The following is a 20366-nucleotide window of genomic DNA, read 5'->3' as shown; positions in this document are numbered from 1 at the left end:
TATTTACTCATTTTCTTGGACTTTCTCATATCACATCTTCTACAGACTGGAGATGTTTTGGATCACACTATTCCAATCCTCAAAAGGCCAAAAGAGGGTTCTAAGAAAGCACTTTTGTGATACTACAATGCTGCAAAGTGCTTTCACCTGTTTGTCTTCCACCCAATAAACAAACAAACAAAAAAACAGGGAGCAGAAACAAAGCTGGAGGGAAAAGATAAAGATTGCAATGAAGACAAATAGCTGAGAAAATACATGCTGTATCATAGGAATGCTAATTATCAGCTTGTTACTGAGTATTTTCTTTTAGAAAATATGTGGAAAAATAAGTATCGTGTCATAGTACCAGCTTGTTCCAGAGTACATTTTACAGTTTTATGAGGGCCATGTGCAGGCAATACATGTAATGGACCAGATTATCCTACAAGTCAATTTCTTCATCTGCAATAAAATGATGTTCACCCAAAGTTTGATTCTAGCCTTGCAAATTACTAGAGTTACAGCAATCAGTTCTGTAACTACCATTTTCCTGGCTGCAAATATACAATGAATTACGTTACCAAATGTATTATTGGTGAATGAGATTTCAGAAAATGAACAAATAAGCCAAAGAAAGTCTGATGTAATTAAGAAGAAATTACTAAGTGTAAATCAACTTGGGCCATCCCATCAGTTCCAGTAAAATGCTTAAAACTAAAACTTTTATAGGCCTTAAAACTCAGAGTATGATTCTTTGAAAACCCAAGCCACAGAAACTGTACGAGGCAACCAGCCAGCCAGATTGTAGAGTTATGCAAGAAAGCAACTGGGGTTTCTCTTTCACTGCTTCAGCAGAGCGATCCTTGCATAATTCACAGAAAGATAAGCACAGATGTTAAAAAGCACTTACAACACACCGTGTGTTTGCCTGGCAGCTGTATGGGCAAAAAAAGCATACTATAATTTAAAGCTCATAACAGACTACCATGAGCCAAAAGCTGTGTCATCTTCCAAGAACCAGAGTCAGCTTTATGCATGAAGACCCAGCCATTCTCATACTGTAATACACAACATGTGTTGGAAGACCCAAGCAAGAAAAAGAATATGTGTTAAACCAGAAAGGGATGCACAACTCATAAAATAAGGTTACACATCTCCTGTTCACTCTATACATTTATGTGTCAACTTGTTTTCCCTTGCTCAATTTTTAGCTAAGAATATTAAAAATTACCTGTTTTTTATTACTGAAAATTCAGAGGTGTATGGGGAAGAACAACGCAAAACAGGGTTTTCTCTGAGCTAAAGCATCCTGTTTTTCTGTGGATTTCCTTTGCAACACAATATTCTGCTGGCACTTTGATGTTCACCCTGCCATATCCTTCTACATGTTCTCAGGCGTTCACCCACTCTGCAAATGTCTCTATTTTCTTTCCATTCACCCTTGTCATCCACGCAGCCTCTTGTTCCCTAACATCCCCTGGTCACATGTGCCTTCCCCTCCCTCTCATACTCCCTGCTTCCTGGTTGGAATATGCTTGCACGTCATTAAAAAAAGCTTATCAGCTCCTGTACTTGAACTAATCAATCAAAACCCACGCAACTGCTTGAAGAAACCAGTCTGGTTTTCTACCCCCTGTTCAGCTTCTGTTTTTCCCAAACAATTTTGTATTTGGAATCACATGCCCCTGCACTAAAAGTGATTGAACTTCACTAGGAGTTCAAAACTCCTCTTGCTCACAGGGTACAGGAGCAGGATGCTGACAGACGGGGCAATCCCAGGTGTCTTGTTTCCTCAGAAAAAACAACAACAAAAAAAGGCTGAAAAATCAGGATGGAAGCAAAAGCAAGAGATTACCTTGCCACATGCCATTTGCGATCCACCAGTAAATGGACGTCCTCAATTCTTCGGTTGTAGGCATAGTGCAAGCGTTTAGGCAGGTGCTGTTTCAAGTAGGGCTTGAAGTGCTGGTCTGGCTTTCTGCACTGAAAAATAAATGGTTACAAACGACACTGCTGTCAGTTAGCTGAGACACGCATAAACCGTGAATTACAGAATACAAGCTGTTATGGTCATTACTGATGATGTCTTGAAGACAAAGTGTACATCTAGAGTACATGGGCCAGCCCTTTCTTTGCAGTATTTGCGTAAAATCAGGGCCTGGGGAGTCATTCAAAGATATATTTGGAAAGCTTCATTCTCATGACAGTCTTTTGAAAGCATCATGCAAAACATCGCACTTACTTAGCTCACAGATGCATTTTATTCTATACTGGACCAAAGTTTAAGTTTCAGAGGAAAGCTGAATGCTCAAAACACATCTCGTCTGCAGATATATTTAAAGCCATCTGGTTAGAAATTTTTATATATTTTTTTTTTTTAATCAGCTTTTATTTCAAACATTTTTTTTCCTTTAAAAGCAAGGTTATAGTTGAAACCTATCAAATGAAGTTTTTCAGTGTCTTCAAAATGCTAGTAAAATATTTACCCTAAAAGATTACTTTCCATTTCTGAAGGAATGAATAAATAGACTCAATTCAGGGAGTCACGACGGTGAGGGAGATTCTGGCTTTGCACTGCCCAAAAAAGTTATAAAAGCTACTACAGCAGCAAACAGTGGGATTTATGACAAACATTAATCTGTACTCATGAAGGGCACCATTTAACACTCTTTATTCGTGTTAATGGTTGGTTTTCCTGCCTAAAGAGAGAGAAGAGAATGCTCAATAATGCCCTAAATTAAGATGCAAAGTAAGCAGTAAAGTACAGACAGAGATACCTCCTAGTCCTAAATACTTACTGTAAGGTTGGCAACAATCACTTTAGGGTCATCTGTTAAGCAGAGAAAAAAAAAGACAAAAATATAAAAGATGAACAACTTGCAGAGAAACACAGTAATAATGTAGTTTTGCAGCAGCATTTTCCTAAAACTTGGCTGATCTTTACTAAAATTATACCGTATATATCAGATAAAATATCCTGAATGTAAACTAAAGTTTAAGTGTGCATACTTAGTGATATTTTAGTTGCTTAGGTAATGTTGCTCATGTTTTTATGACTCGGAGCTTAGCTTAATATTTATCCTATTTTCTGAAAACATACAATTTCAAGTCCTGTGACAGCTTTCCTTTAAAATCAAAGTCATCCTCAAACACAAAGGTTTTCCTTGAATAACTTGGAAAGCACATTTGAATGCCAACATACACTTCCTTAGAAGCAGAGTAAGGTAAATATGTAGCATTTTTTGAGTCTTTTAACATTTCACAGGCTACTACAGAGTAAGTGACAAGCCACAGTAGAGTATTCTGGATATGCCTTTGCACTATTAAAGGGACATATAAGATGTAGAAAACCCAAAACCAGCAATGGTCCACACTAACTCCATCTTCTTCCAGAATGGTGGAAAACAAGAAAAAAAAAGAGAAACAAACAACATTTGTGAAAATCTCTTGCTTAACTATTATTGATTTGGCTGCTTAAGGCACAATCTGGCTGAGCTTGAAATGAGCTCTAGTGAATCTCAAAACACAAGCTACAGCCTTACCCATTGCGAAGGTGTGTCTGCAGGCCTAAAGGCAGTGTTATCGATAGGAAAATGGAGAAGGAGTAAAAAAGTTGGTAATTTGTCATTTAAGGGGGCAAAGTCCAGTTTTAAAACTAAGGAATATGTTTCTTCTGTGTTCAAACTGCCGATTTATAAGGAATTGCCAACATTCAAAGTAGGCAGCTGTGGACAGAGGCCAAAAGAAGGCAATGATATTGTGGGAACAGCAATAGCATGAGTCAGAGGTCAGTCAGAGTAGCTGGTCTTTTTGGAAGATATTGCCATTCATCCTCCAAAGAAAACTGGGTTTTCTCAGCAATTTGAGAATTCAAGGATTGAAAGATTTAAAAACAAAACAAAACAAAAACCAAACTTCTCAGAACTGAATCACAAGTTTTCAGTAGACTGTGAAGTGTAAGAATTCAGTCTTTATGCCAGACTAGTGAGTTTTATCAATGTACAACACTATTTTCAACAGATTTTACACACTCGTCACGTATTCCTAGAGCATAAATACCCAGGTAAAATAGCTTGTAACAAAATAAATGCATACATAAATCAGTATCTAAGAAAGTTTTAGCACATTCTTACAATTTCTGCTACTACTCTGAAAATCTTTGAAGAACAATTTTTTGTGAAATCTGCCCTCAGCCGAAGTATATCTAAAGTGTTATGAGGGGTCAGCTGGCTGTCCCAACCATCTGATCTCCCCCTCTACCAAATGTTGTCACCCCTGCAGCATATGTTGCAAAAAACATGGTTAGATTATGAGTTTCACAGTTTGCATGTTAGCTTAAACTGCTGGCAAAGCCAAGTTTGCCTGAGTATGCTGAACCAGAGCAACCACAGCACTGGCACAAGCCCGTCCTGGTGCCACTGCCCTGGAGGCAACAGTCTTCAGCAGAGGGTAGCAGGGGCAGCTGGGTCTGAAATACTTTAAATCACAGAGTCAGCTCCACCAGAGGACTCTTACTTGAGCCCTGAGTCATCTCATCAAAGATCAGCTAATAGCAAACACCACATCAGGGTGAATTTCTAACAGCATGGTACAAAAGAGCAGCAAGTTCTACTGTCAATGTTGGCCCTGAATCCATGCTCTAAATCTCCCTTATATCCTTCAACATCCCCAGCCTGTTGCTGTTTAGCAACCCACGCTGCTTCTTATCTGTGCCAAAAGTATGAAGAAGCTACTGAATTCAAGGTTAACCATTCTTTTTTTTTCCATTAGCTCAGAAAATATACCAGATGCTTTTTCCATATCCAATCCATGCAGTGCTGAGATCTCCCAAGTCCCATTTTTGATCACAGAGGGGACAAGTGCATGAATAAACCCATAATGACATGTTAACTGGCATGTGAAACTGGCTTCAAGAGATCCCATTCCTTGCTGTAAAAGGATGGGTTTAACCCAGAACATGTCCCCCCTTCACTTGACACAGCTCTACTACTGCGGGGTCTGTGAACTACAGACTGGGAATGGGGCAAGTGGGTGGTCTTCACTGGGCTTCCCTCTCAATGTCCCACCAATACACTGTGAATTTACACCCTTTGGACAACACCAGCCCAAGAAAGGGATGAAGTCTGTTTCTCAGGACATAAGGGGTACAATTAAATTAACTTACATTTTAGGTTATTGCTAGACCTAGGGCGAATTCGGCCTAAAGATCCTGGTAGCAAAATGATATCTTCCACATTAGTCAGATAGTTGCTTAAAAATTCAGTTCTTTCACACGTAGTGTCTTCCATCCCTGTGGAAAGAAAATGCAAAATTAATCCAGCTGGAAAATAAACATGTTTTCCAAAACAGCACAGAAAGCAACCCCAATCAGCCTATGTATTCTTTTATTTTGAATGACTAATATTATTTTTGTTCTTTCCAGTCATCTAATTCCATCATCAGTCACCATCAGGAGCCAAACTAGGGATGATTTTAGTACTTGCCTGCACAAGAGAAATACCAGTCTCAACGACATAGAAACAGTCAACGTATATACCGTGTGTGCACTGACACAACTGTAAACTAAGCTCATGGAAAAATCTAAGTCTGTTTCTAGTTTAATGTACTAATTTGGGAATTTTTTTTTTTTTTTTTTTTTAAACAAAGGATTTTAAGAGAAGTCACATACAAAAGGTATTGTCTGTTGGTGGTCTGTTCTAAGGCAGCCACAGATAAACAATTCTCTCCTACAGCTGTTTGTGGTGGGGAGGAATGTATTGCCAGTCATAGGCGGTTCTCTGCACCAAACTGCCTCCCCTGGAAATCCTTCCTGTCCCTTACCCTTCTCGCCCCACAGCCAGAAAGGAGGCATATGCCATTTTATTGCTTACGTAGCAGTCCTTGTGAGACTTTCATAACGAATGATCTAAACAAAACAGGACCTTTGGTAGCATCATTTAAAAGTTTTGCAAAAAAACAGGTTTATCTCAAGCATGGTCAGCTTTTCTTTAATAAAACTTCCTTTTTCTTTTCGATGTTGCTAGTATTTACTGTTTCTTCTACTGTAAAGTTACTCCTGATGTCCAAAAGAATGAGACCTGTCATATAATATCTCTGCTTTTGGGTGACTCTCCATCCGACCCCGAAATATCTTTTTACCACTTTCCTCCTTCCTCCATTATTTTGATGATATTTTCCATCCAAGCTGGACACCGTCCCTTACAGGTATTCCAGTCTTTCTTGTAGTCATCTAATTCCATCATCAGTCACCGGCAGGCGCCAAACTAGGGATGATTTTAGTACTTGCCTGCACAACTTGACCCACTAACTGCCATGGAAATGTCTCTCAAGTCCTACTCCTGTCCTCATGAAAAGGGAAACAGTGCTACTAAATATTTTCTTTCCATAAAAACTGCCAAAAAGGTTACTCTATACACATTATAGCCTTCTGATACATGCAATGAGAGCTTCACGATAAAATAGTTTTGCCAAGTACGTTTTGTCACACTCAAGCATTTATTTCATCATTATTAATGAACTGAAGAAATTTAGAAACTGCATACATTACTATAATGTTAAGCTGTTTGTAAAATTGCCTGTGAAAACACCAAAAGAAGCATGAGTAAAGGTTAGCACTGCCAGTAAATACCCAGATCACTGTTATAAAAGAGAAGTGTCCTCCAATGACAATTAACAGGTGAATTGAGTGGCTAGTCTGCACAAACTGGCTGGTTGAGGGGATTTAAACTACCAGAAAAAAATCAGTGCAAAAATATCTTAAATGGAACTTTCATTTAAGCCACCTATAATAAGTACAGCAACATTGCTCAAGCATTTATATACTGATAAAGAATATTGTTTACTTTACCATGATCACCAACAAATATGACATTGACACATCGATGTAGTTTCAACTGTTTCAGTCCATCCATTAGCTGTCCGACTGTCTTGTCAATCTCTCTCAGGGGATTCACCATCATCTGTATAAAAATGCAGAAAGGAAAGAAGTTAATTCTGCCATTGCAATATTCCCCTTTCATCTACAAAGGGAGGTGCTCTGGCAAAACTCTGACAGGCCATCCAGGTCAAGAGGCAAAGCCTTGGCTGAGCTGTTACACCTGCAGTTATCGTAGCATTTCCTTTCCTAGATCCACACTGTGATTGCGTCATGAGAAAACCTTGCTGAGATGTTGACACAAGAAAGCACGAGATCTTTATGGCTGATCCTAGGCCTCCCATAGACATGTGTACATTTGGTAAAACTAAGAATAGATATTAGAAAAATGCATGTGACTTTGGGGTTCAGTTTGTTTCTTATCCACACATTTAGGTGTATATTTTAAAAAGGCTATTTTATGTGAACATGAAATGAGGCTTAGGACTTGGCATTTGTATGCAAAGTCACTTAATGAAATTTTCTTCGAAGGACACCTGACAGGAGGATGACAGCATGCAAGTCACTTGAGTAGCACACAGGGCTCAGAGGGAACGTTCTTCAGCTTCAAAGCCAAGAGTTTCCAACATCCCAGATGACAGTTTTGGCAAAACTGTTAGAAAGCCCCATCAGACATGGATGCAGCACTGTGACTCCTTCATTTAAGTTTCCCTTTCATCAAGAAACAAAACAGAAAACACCAAGACATGTTCACAAGATTGCGTTTTCAGCTATAAGAAAATAAAAGTCTTCTTTTTACCAGATGGCACATAGAAGGGAAACTTTTTGAAGTCAGATTTTAGGCAGAGGACTCTGATTTTGTTTGGCTTTGAGAAGAAAACATTTCTTGTCACTATATGCCAACTTCTCCTCACTTGTCTGTTTGATTTGGCGGGTCCAAGTATCTGCAACAAAACGTCCTCCTAGTGACAAACAGAATGCTAACAAATTTTGGATGAGAAAACCACTAGATTTTGGCAGAACTTTCTGAGAAGAAAAAATAAACACCACGTTAGCTTGACCCAGAATGAGATGGTTCAGAAATTCTCCCTCTACCATTAACCGATGGATGTTAAACAAATCAGATAGGTTTTAAGATGAGACAAGAAATATCATCTCCCATGTGGCACTATAACTACATGGAGAAGTGGTTCACGGGAGGTGGAATCACAGTGGGGAACAGGAGGAACAGTTTCTGCAACATATGGAAGTGGTTCAGGCAAAGGGTAAAATTTTGAAGTATTTTAATTCAGGAAATCCTAAGTAGTCAGTTTAGTTAAAACTTTGAAACATTTTGAGTTTGGAAAAAAATAGAAATTGTCTGTTTCATCGTTCTTCCACTCTCAAATACAAAGAATTTCTTCAATGATTAGGAATTCTATTTTTATGAAACTCTATTTGTATATTATCAATCATATAAGGAAATATAGTTTTTACTCAGAATCCAAAGCTTATTCAAGGAAGTTGCAAATCCAGATGGGTTTCCCATTAATATTTACTTTTGTCGGCAAGCTTGAGGCTTCTTTAAAAAAAATATAATAATAAAAAGAAATAAAGCAACAATACTTCCAGAGATTTCAAGGAGTCCAAGCGATGGTAATTTTGTTTAGCTACCCTCTTCACCAGTTTAATCTGTAAACCTGCAGAGACATTTCTAATAATGTAAGAAAGTCAATATAAATGAAAAATCCTGTTCTTAAAAGAAACAAGAAACTCCCACAGAAAACCACAAAAAAAACCCCAAACCTCCAACTTTTGACTGTGTTCAGAGCCACTCTCAGAAAGGCCCTCACCAATATTTATTGATCGCATTGCATTCTGTCCCTCTTCAGTTTTTAAATTCAGCAATCTTTCATTATGCTATAAGATTCTCACTTTTTTTCCCCAAAATGGTCTTCACAGCCTAAGGCTGGTTGTAGGTGGCACATTCTGGCAAGGATTCGTCATGTGGATGTGCTACTCTTGCAGCTCATGTTCTTTCCCAGATGCAGAGTTACTGATAAACAAATAAAACTCTTCCACTCTTTCTACACCTAATACATTGATGTCAAGACTTTGGAAGGCTGTAGAAAAACATTTTATCTTTCAAGATCTATGGATCTCTAAGATGGTCCTACAAGAAAGAGTTGGTACTATTTTGAAAACATTGGGTATGGCATCTGAGACATACAGACCACAACTGAATTTGCTCGAGTTTTCCCGTAGAAGAAGCTTGATTGGAAGGAAGAAAGAATTTCACTCTATCCTTGGTTTTTTTTCCTCAACTGGTAGGATCCAGCCTGTACTATATTTGATTGCTCTCAAACAGCACCAGAAGATTAACTTGCAGATAAGATGGGAACTATTGTGTAATAGTAGGATTTTTTTTTTTAATAATAGTGATAAATTTTCACTGTTGACTTATCAGGAAGAGTCCTTTAGGGACGCGTTTTAGATAACCTTTTTATCCAGAAGAAGAAAGGAAAAAAAGCAAGAGTTGCATATGCTCACATCGGTAGGAATGTGTCAAGCTATCTGCCCTACTTCATGCCAGAAGGGTATAACTCGGAATGGCAAATTAATGAGTAATGGCAATATCATCCATGGCCACTATCAGTTCTCCTCTCAGGTGTATCTGTGTTAAAAGTTCTCTGAAAAATTCTGGTTTTCTTATACCTGATAATTTTTAATGTGTTCCTGTCTGCCATGCCTTTAAAGAACTGGTCTCAAAATAGCTGATTTTAGTTGAATCATGCAACAAGTCAAAAAAGACCCCCCACAAAAAAAAACTATTGAGATGAGTGATTAGAGCCTCTTGTAGGATACAGTGGAGTGTTAAGGCTTTTGTTTAAAGCCTAAAGGATAAATATTTAGCTTGTTTATTTTAAGACTTTTTGAATTACTTAGTTAAATATCTGAAATTAATATAATACTGAAGTGTCCTACAGCCCCTTCTAGGCTGTTAGTGCCAGATGGAGAAAGCCAGTACACTAAGGAATATACTTTTCCTTCACTTGCACCTTTGCCTAGCAAAGCAATTTCTATTTGATCCTTTTCTTGCAAAAACAGATTACATACCATTTGTATTGCAAATACAGCATCCAGAAATCATGTAATCGAGAATCCTCTACCCTCCAAAGTCACAAACTGCCTTTAAGATATATTTATATATATTTTTAAAAAAAAAAAAAAGAAAACAATTTTTTGAGTCACATTTTCAGGACTTCTTCACAACCACGACGTCTAGACACAGAATCTCAAATAATCATCAGGCTTCTGTGAACTGGGGACTTAAGCAGGTTACAACATATTGCAGAATTTGTAATAGCTCAGAAGGGTTAGCAACACTGGTAGTGTCTTCCCAGGGATTTATCTGACACTGCCTCCAGATGATGGCTGGATTTAAAAATATAAAGAGATTATATAGATGACTTTCCTTAGTGCAAACAGAGTCTGAAACAAGAAAACCATAGCTCCCAGAAGGTTTGGTCTTGTTTGGCTGCTTGCCTTTGGGTCCTTCAGAACATTTATAGAAGTTTTGTCTGAAAAATCTCAGCCTGAAGCACAGAATGAACTCCCAAGTTGAAAAAAGTAAAGCTAGAGTAGTGCCTAAAAAGTGGCACTTCCATCATAAAATTTTGGAACATATGTAAACTTACTTTCTTCCGGCGACCTTCCACGGCATATTGATCCACTCTATGTACTTTTCTTCTTCTTTCCTTTGGAGCTGCAACTGGTCTTTCCTGTCTCCTCTTAGGAGGAAGCTTTCTCTTAGGTCTCTTAGGCGGAGTAAGAGGGGAGCCATAACTACTCTCCTGTACTGGCGGGGAGAGATGTCTGGACTCAGAAAAAAAGCCTGTCTTGGCTCACATCAGATAGTAAAGCTACCTGTGCTAGATAACCCTGAAGCATAAATGCTGTGGCCTTTCTAAAAAATTAGGGGTTTGGACAATTTAGGATCTATCTCTTTTTAAGGAGGAATCCACTAAATTGTACTGAAAGCAGAACAGCAGTTATGAGAGCAGACAGCATAAAAGCAAGTGAAATTGGTGTTTCAGAAGATAGGTGGGGCTTCTGGTTTTGAAAAGACATAGTTTTATGGAGGGGATCGTTGATCAAATATTAATCCATCAATATTATCAAAATTAAATAAACTATTTCAATTTAAGTAAAATTCATAGCATACAATTTAATGAGTGTCTGTGGTAGGGTGCTGTTGGAAACGCAACATTTCACTTGGATGATGGTTCAGGTACGAGTGAGTACTAGAGCCTGTTCTGTCCAAATCGCTTTCTGCAAGGTTTCCTGCACCCACTTTCTGGCTGAAGCAGTGTCAGCAGTAGCATTATCAGATGCCACCATTGTGTGCCAAGCCATGCACCCCACTGGAATCACCAGAACCCCACCAGCCACTGTCTAGGGACTGCAGGTCTGTAGGACAAAGCTACAAAGGTGAGTCTCAGCATGGACCTTGTATCCTTCAGCTGGGCAAGGCAGAGCAGGGGCACAAAGCTGCACTGCTACCTGCCTTGTTACCAGCTTTTTGAGCAATTTGAGAATTTAATTTCCTAGCACTTCCAGTGTGGCATCTAATTAACTAATATTATTGGTCATAAATTCATTAATACCTGAGGCAGACTTGTAAAAGGGAAAAAAAAAAAATAAGACGTAACTGGAAAAAAATACTATCCAATTAATCAGCTTGCTTGTAATTTTAAACCATACCACTCTCACTGACTTTGAAAAAGTTGCAGGCTCTTGGCACTGCTCAGGATTGCGTGTGAGTTTCTGATAGATGATGCCTATCAGGAGACAGTAACTACGATACGCTGCGTATAATGGGGCATGCTGAGTGGGCTTGAGAAGAGTCGGAGATTTACGATGATATTTAACTTCTGTGTACTTAGCTTCTCACAGATGTTCAGTTACAGAGCTACGTGAACAGGGAAGGGGAGGAAGGGGATGTTACCATCTGCCATGCTGTTTCATTGCTTCCAAGGCAAGCAGCTGGAAAGGAGTTTCTAGTCCAGTCTCATTCGTCTCTCTCCAGAAAGACATTTTAATAAAGCAGCACCAGAGTTTTCTGTGTTTTTAAAACGCTTCAAGCTTTGTGCAGTCCTGATGAGCGGCAGGGGAAGGAAGGATTCTCGTTTTACTGTCCCGGAATCGGCGCAGAGCGAGCTCCACAATGCAGAAACACGCGAGCGCAGGAGACCCAGGTCTGAACACTGGAAACGGCCGTCTCAAGATAGTGTGTTAGAGGAGCAGCAGGAACGGCTTAGCAATGCCAGACTTGGATGTGTTTTAGAGCTCTTATGGTAGTATATTTCTAGAATATTTAATTTTTTAAAAAAGTTAGCTAGGAGAAAAAAAAAAAAAGCCAAGTTCTTATTAACCAGCCAAATCTTAGTCTTGCTTGAGAAGTGTCAGAACAGAGTTATGGAGGAGGGAAACTAATCTCTCCCCGCTTACAGAAGGGAACTGTAACATCACAAGGGTAACTAGCCAGCCAAAGCTCTGCTTCTTGACCCGGGCGGACCAACCTACCAGAGTTCAACTGCAGAAGCACAGAGGGAAGGAAAAAAATGCAGAAGTAAATCAAAAGCAAGCACATATTTGATAACTCCCATAACTACTCCTGGAAATATAATAGAACCCACTGAAATACTTCTTAGAAGTTATTCATGTCCCACAAAAAAAAACCCCAAAACCAACCAACCAAAAAATCCCAACAAAACAACAACAAAAAAATAACCAAACAAACCACAAAACACGACCAAACCAAAATCTCCTAAATCTAAACAATCAAGTACTTTACACCAAAATTCATAATGCTGGAAGACATGCAAAGTTACAGTAGTGGACACTGGACATGATCTGTATTCCATTTATATCAACAACACTGGCAGTTCACCAATAAATTTTAAGTGCTTCTAAGTCCCTTTATTTACAGTTTTCAAGACACTCTGCATATAGACTATTATGTATTGTCCCATGAAGCTCTACTTGTGATCTGTTGAAGTCTGGAAGATGAAAATTATCAGGAATGGATGCCATTAGACCTTTAATATGATACATTTAAGATACATTTGGAACATTATTTGGTATCATAAGCTCTAGTAAACATTCCCTTTACTCTAATGGACATTTGATAGATTTTGAGGTTTTCAATGCATAGAACTATTCCTCAAGATACTAAATTCAGCAAGAAAAACTCAGCACAAAATATCCGCTCTCCAAAAAAAGAAACACAAAGGTCATTTTAAATATAACACAGAATTATTAAGAGCTTGTTTTCAAATGTTGTTTGGCTGATTTGCCTTTGCACGAAGGAAAATGAAGCACTCCAACTGTCTAACTGCTGCCAGCTATATACAAGAAAAGAATGATTTCACAGGGAGGTTGTGCACTTGGTATCAAGGAAACAGCTGCAAGAGATCCCTTTAAGGACTTTCTTCCCAGCTGATTTATGTACCTTTTATAGCTCCTAAAATTATATTGAAAACAGTGTCAAGAGAAATAATATAAAATACTTCCTAGCTTTTCTATCCTGAAACCAGGCCTCTAGCAAGTCTCAGGGTCTGTATACTTACACAGCTGTATTCATTTATTTAAATTTCCATTCACAAAGTTATGGCCACTGTTTGAACTGCGAACCCATGCTCATCTGCTAACTCGTCTGTTCTCAATTTGCTAAAAATCAATTTCATGCTCTCCTTGTGTTTAACACAAATAGCATAAATGAATTTATTTGTAAAACTTTCATAAGCTACTAATTCACACTTTTTAAGAGCCTACGCTTTGCTTTGCAATTAGAGATCAACCTTCAGATAACCATCCAAAAGATCCCCCAAACAATAAGAGCCTTTGGGGGCTTTTTGCTTTTATATTGACTTTTACTATGATGATACATTTACACATCACTCTTTAGACACTTATAATTAACCTGAAAATATATTACCACATTGGATGCTAAACTGATTGGTTAAAGACTACAATTTAGAGGCCAGATGTCATGCCAGCATCTTCTTAGTCTCCATTAAGTCCAGGGGAAGAGCCCCACAACTCTGTTCAGAAGGAAATGGTTGTCTACAGATAAATATAATCAGAGTTGTCAGTCATAAGCCACACATCTGTAACACTTCAATAAGAGGAGCTGTGAAGCATCATCGAGTAATATATCCATGAATCAGAGAGCTCTCATTACCAATACCTTGCTTTACCAAGTCAGACACCTCTCCTGTTCTGAGCCAAGGGAAAACACAGAGATGTATACCAATCACTGTCAATTAAGCAAGAGTGCTGGCAGGTTTAAATTACTGCTTATGCAGAAAAAGGAGGACTACTTCCTATCCACTGTAGTGTTTCAGCGCTGGTTTGGAGCAATTCCTCACACTCGCTGCTCTGGGACCACAGCTCACGCTGCTCCAACAGGGATGACACCCACAGCAAGTTCATAACTGCTGCAAACTTGTTTAAACAGCCCAAATAACTCAAGCATATTAAAAAAGATTAACGCTGCTTCTCTTTCCTCACTTCTCCAGCAGAGAACAGCTATCAGATGTATACTAAACAAGTAAGAAACTACTGCTGGGTACCTGGCTGCTCAGAGAGATTTGTATCACCTTCCAAAGAGTAGGTCTGTGACATGCTTTTCAGTTCTCAAAGATTTGCAAACTTTGAATACCCTTTTAAAGCATGTATAAAAACTCAAAGTCTTGTGATGGCAATCTGCAGGCATACATTTGCACTGAAACTAGGAGACCTTTGCCAGATGTCAGAGATCATCTGAGATGCCAACCCCAAGCCACCCGAAGCAGTAGGGTATTCAGGTGCAGAATTTACTTTTCCTCCCCACAAATCCCAGACAAGTGCAGAGTCTTTAAGTTCTTGTCACCTGGACATTGTTGGCAGGGAAGCATTGGTCCCAGGCAGCTACCCAAAGCTCAAAGAAGGGGTTAAACCGCTGTAGTGTTTTGCACATAATTTTTTATTAAAATACCTCATGGTGCTTCAAAACTTTAACCAAACTCAACAGCCCTGTCCTGAGGGAATAGTACTGGCAAAGCTTTCTGAACCCCCATAGGGCCTATATGAGACTGGAAATAGCAGCTTTTTACAGTTCATGACAGACTGGAATTATTACTTTGGCTACTGCAGGCTGTCAGCTTTAAACAAAGGTTTTTCTACTCTGCATTTTTCCTCAATATTTTCTGTGTTATATTTTTATTACTTTTACGGAGGATAAATTGTTAGAGGAAAGTTAAATTATGCTGTTGCACTCCTGTCTTTGCCAAATAAATCTTTCCATTTGCATCATCACATAACAGAGAAGCAGCCTCCTGAAAGGCACGGGCAGTTCCTTCTCTCAGAAGTGAATCCCACATGATAAATCCTTTAGACAATAACTTTGCTTTCTCTGGCAGAGGGGAAGCATACTGCAGAAACTGGGGGAAACATTGCTAAAAATTATACTCCTGAGCAGCAGCAATTATTCCAAAAACGTATCTGAGACACGTGCTTTTTCAGCAGGAGAGAGTCTGTACTAACCTCTGAGTTGAAAGGACCGTATCTGTGGCCAGCAGCATCTGGTTGCTCAGAGTAGAAAGCATAAACATAAGGCCTGAAAGAAAGCAAGGTTTTGTTCAGGGTAGCTTTCCTTCAGCAACAACAAAAAAACCACATACCTATTAGGTCAAGTCAAATCAAGTCAAGCTTCCAATGAGAGTTCGCTTTATGGAAAAAGAATTGTTTTTCAGTCATGTTTCCACAGTACGATTAAGCAATTAGTTGTTCTACAGTTTTATTAAATCCAAGAACACATGCAGGGAGGCACATGGGGCACCATCTGAGGACACACGTTCTTTCTAAGTCTTGTAGGACAGATCACAATGGCAGCTCGCCTGAGCTTTGCAGCCAGCAGCATGTGGGAACTTGTGTACTACAAAATACTCCTAATTAAAATCTTAACATTTTCCCAGTCCTCAGGGTCCAGTTCTGCAACTGCCATCGCCTGTAAGGCTGTTAAACCTTTACAAACTCAGTAGGATAAGAACAATCCGAGTTAATCCATGTAAACTAAATGCTTCTTGATAAGGAATGAATTCATACCAAAGATTTATTGAGAAGAATCAAAATGCTGATGTTTAAAAGTGGAGATTAAAAAATAAACAAATAAAAAAAAAAATGCCAGAAAACTAAACGCAAAACCCAAAACAAAATCTTAAATTAGCGACAGCAGATAATAGACAAAAAATATCTTTAGAATTAAATTTCCCCTTACTCTTCCAGGTACTTTTAAAGAGAAGTCAAGCTAGCAGTTACCTAACAGCAGAAGACAATAAGTGAATTACCTTTCATTGTCTGGAAGGGTTAGCCACTGCAGTATTGTTAATATTCTGCGCTCATGGGGGATGACACTGGACCACAAAATACAAAAATATACCTTGTTACCATAGAATACAAAAAGAATTAATAAAGTCTTGCTTTGAACTGATTCTGACGTGATTCAAATCAATCATAATAACATCAATTGCTTTCAGTATGCTCTATCTTATTTCTAGGTTGATACTGATACTTATTTTGCAAACAGAGGCAATTTAAGATCTCCTGGATGTCCACATATTCAAAAACAACAACAACAAAAAGGTTATTAATTTTTTTTAACTGGAGTCAGAGCTCAAGGCAGTAAATCTAACTGCTCAAAATATGAGTGAATAAAGATCCATTCTCATAGCTTTAACCCAGATGAACCTTCTTCATGCACAATGATGTTGCCATTGGTTGGCTGACATGAGTATAAACCATGAAATCGCTCACATCAGTACAGGTTTAAACAACCATCCTGCTCTGGTCATCTTGAAGACAATGGAAAAGTTCCCATTGAATTAATAGTAACTGAACTGAGGGCTGGGCTGGTGTAAATCAAAACAGAGCAATCTGAAACATCAGGCCATCACATAGTGACTTGCACAGCTTTGACAGTTTCTCCCTCTGCAGAACAGAATCATTTTGCTGCTTGTATCCTTAGACTTCTTACTCGGCTGAGGCCAAGTTCTTGCTATGAGAGTGACTAACCTTACAAACAGCTGTTAAAGTTCCAGATATCTCATCTCAGGAAAGCTTGGCAGGCCAGAGACCACGCACTTATTTTAAGACAAAAGCAAAGTCAGTCCAGATTCCACTAGATCAATAGCAGAATCCCAAGGCAGGAATCAAACACAACCATCTTGGGTTCACCATGCTGAATTGAATTCAGCATTATTTGGAAACATCTGATAAACAGAGATGCCAACAGCCATTTTGAAATGAGTTAGCTTTTAATACCTTGTACAACAGTGGTCTTTAGTCTCCAGCTACACAGAGAACTTGCTAAAATTTACAAACTAGGTAATATCGTAAAGCAGAAAAATAATCTTGGGTATTGCCCAGTTTTGAAATTTCTATTAGTTGTGCAATATGAAAAAAAACCAAACATTATTTCAATTAAGTCATTTGTGACTAAGATGTTTTCAACATTTCTGTTTTCCTAAAAGAGTTTGCCTGAAAATTCTCCCAAAAATATTCTGTGTCCCAAATTAAATAATACAGTTTTAAAGTATATTTATTTATTTCACACAAAGTTTCTGTCTTACTCCCTTCTATTTCCATTCATATGACAAATCCAATGCTATATGATGTTTGGAGTAGCAATGAGTATTATTCCTAAAGGAATTTCAAAAAATAGGCAAACCCCCTTAGTACTTCAACCTTGACAGTTTGCCCACTTTATTGGATCCTGTTGTTCTGCCACTAAAATGGAATAGAGAGACTGATCCCCATGAATTCTTTAGAACTCAGAAATGATAAAAATTCATTCATTTTTGGTTAGGAAGATACATCTTAGTTGAGACAAGGGAAAATAATTTGGAACCATTAAATAAAAGAATGAACAGTAAGGATTCTCAAGGCTATCTTTTAGGAAAGAAAAACTGGATATCTAACTCAAAGGTCAGACTGGATTGTAAAATGAATGAGTTAGGGTTTTGAGTCAATTATGCTGTTGATGTCAGACGACATAAGAGGACAATAAGAGAGTCTTCCACAAACACTCAGAGGACTGGAAAACATTGCTAGCAATACTAAGGAGGCAAAACAACACACCATGAAATTAAATAATTTTTCACATAATCACACATATTTTCTTCAGACAATGCTAAAAATCAGGGTACGAACTTAAAGAAGCAACCTGTAGCACCAGCTTCAGTTATCATTAATATTGCACAAGTGAAATAAAGGAGGGTTACAGGTATGGTCTCCAAGTTACTGAATGCTTCGAGTAAGGAAAACGACTTAATAAACCCTTGCATCGAATTAATTCTGAAATATTAGTTACAAATCTCCAGAAAAGAAAGGGCACTTACACAGACCAGAAGAACGTGCCAGCTTTCACCCCTTGCTTGGCTGCAGTAATCCAAATCTAATGAGGAAAATATAAGAAGATTAGAATGTGTTCAGATCTTTAATGACCCTCAAAAATCAAAAGAAACTGTTATCAAGACACATTCTTCCACCCAGAGCCTAGAAGTAAAAATTGCAGTTTTCAGCCTGTGTCCCTAATTCAAACTCATGGAGTGACAAACCTATGCAAATTCTGTAGCAGTGGACGAGGTCCTGCCCTGTAGACTTCCACCCCTAAATCCCAGTGTTGCTTTTAACGCAAAGCATTAAGGTTTATGGCGAGGAATTTCTCCAGTGTTCCATTTAATTTTCAAAAACCAGCCATTACTCACCTGAGCCTTTTAGCATTCAAGTTTTGGAGGATACTCAGTAGGGTAAGAATATGGCTTGACACTAACCAGCATGTCAATAAACGTCTTTCTTTCCCCATATTCTACCATCAGCAGCCATCAACAAAAAATGCGTTAGGAAAGAGTACTAAAACAAGAACGCAGATGAGTGAGCAGGGATCTCAAGGAAGTAGGCAGGGACCCCTTCTGTCATAGATGTTTAAGAACTTTTTCAGCTCACCTGAAGTGGTGACTGATGGAAATGATGGAATCAATCCCCATGAATTTTTCAAATCATTTTTTTCAATCCTTTAAATCCGATATACTTTTCTGGCTATAAATCAGTTTATAGCAGGAATTTCTACAATGTAGTCACACACTGCACAAGTGTATTTTTATTTTGGTTTGGTTTAAACCTGACAGTTTCACTGAGGTATGGTACTGTTCTGATACTAAACAGGTTATTAATCCTTTCTCTTCCCACTTCTACACAACATTAATGATATTCCCCTCTAATAATTTCTTTCCGAGCAAGAGTATACTTGGTTTGTTTGATCTTTCTCTAATGAAAGCCACACCATACCCCTCATTTTCTATGTTACCTTTCTCTTCTCTCTCCTCTTTCTATTTTCTCTTCTATACAAGACAGGGGAATGAGAATGACCAAATGTCAGAAAGGTCAACAATCAAGGAAAGCAAACAATATCAGTTCGTAGCTCTACAGAACTAAATTTCTCTTGCAAGGAACTATCCAAATTATATCAAAACTCATTTTAAAAAAGGTAATGTCTTAAAGGCCAGCATTATGTACACAACTAGATTATATCTTCCCATTATTTATGCAAACTGCAATTGATCTGTTTCATGAGAAAATTAGGCCAAAACATAATTCCATTGTTTAATAATTACAGAATCTTTGGTTTACTTTAAATCAACTTTCTGAAAATACTTTGAAGACCCCTCAACGTTTTTCAACAGGCACTTATAAACTGTCATATGGGTATGTATTATTCAAATATTGTGCCTGAATTACCAATGCATCAGTCTACATTGAAATAAATTTGGCACAGTCTGAGACTATATTTAACAGCAATTAAATTTGGATGTTGTTATCTTATTTATGGGAAAACTGGTCATCTTTTCCTTTCCAGCACCCTGAACATACTCCTTATCTCTCATCTTCTACTCTTCCAAATCTTACTGGACTCAATCCAGTGAAACTGAAATCACAGCTATAAAAGATCTTTTGTTTTCATTGCATTCTGACTTTCTGGTAATGTATCATCTTTTCCAGGGAAGAATATATCTGTAGTAACTCTACGGAAACGGTGGTTTACTAAATAAATGCAGGAAGAGAAGGAGCAGAGTGGCCACAGGTTCGCAGCCCATCCTTCTCTGCTTTCAGGTGTTTCTCCTCAAAGGTCTGATTTCAGGGTTGGTTCACATAAATCTATGCTCAAGCTGCCAGAAAATGGGGAGCCCCTCAGGCATCTCCCACAGCCTCTGCAGCCCCAGATTTCCATCAGCACTGGGGTTTGCATGGTGACATTGACCATAACATGATGTGGCTGCAAAATACCCTCCTCCCCCAATATCCCCAGGGATATTATTTTGAAATGGTTGCATAATGCTCACCCTGTCAAGACAGAAGGATGCAGGTGAAAAGGAGAGATGAGGAAGTGTGCTTACAACTCACTGATGATAGAATCATAGAATAGTTCAGATCA

The 20366-nt window shown here is 38.4% G+C and overlaps 1 protein-coding gene across 1 annotated transcript in view; it reads right to left on the bottom strand.

Annotated features, from left to right (window-relative positions):
• The window catches only part of ENPP2 (ectonucleotide pyrophosphatase/phosphodiesterase 2), a gene marked incomplete at both ends in the record, with an annotated part of 54767 nt that overhangs the window by 14002 nt on the left and 20399 nt on the right, over positions 1-20366 (bottom strand). The window contains 7 exons of the mRNA XM_080364270.1: positions 1835-1962; positions 2778-2809; positions 5144-5269; positions 6827-6938; positions 15422-15494; positions 16225-16290; positions 18274-18329. Of these exons, the coding sequence (XP_080220396.1) occupies positions 1835-1962; positions 2778-2809; positions 5144-5269; positions 6827-6938; positions 15422-15494; positions 16225-16290; positions 18274-18329 (593 nt within the window). The remainder of the gene's footprint in view (positions 1-1834; positions 1963-2777; positions 2810-5143; positions 5270-6826; positions 6939-15421; positions 15495-16224; positions 16291-18273; positions 18330-20366) is intronic.

The sequence above is a fragment of the Nesoenas mayeri genome (assembly GCF_963082525.1).
Source record: "Nesoenas mayeri genome assembly, chromosome: 2".
NCBI classification, from domain to species: Eukaryota; Metazoa; Chordata; class Aves; order Columbiformes; family Columbidae; genus Nesoenas; species Nesoenas mayeri.
Note: the sequence above shows the minus strand (reverse complement) of the source record. Positions and strands in the feature narration are given on the sequence as shown.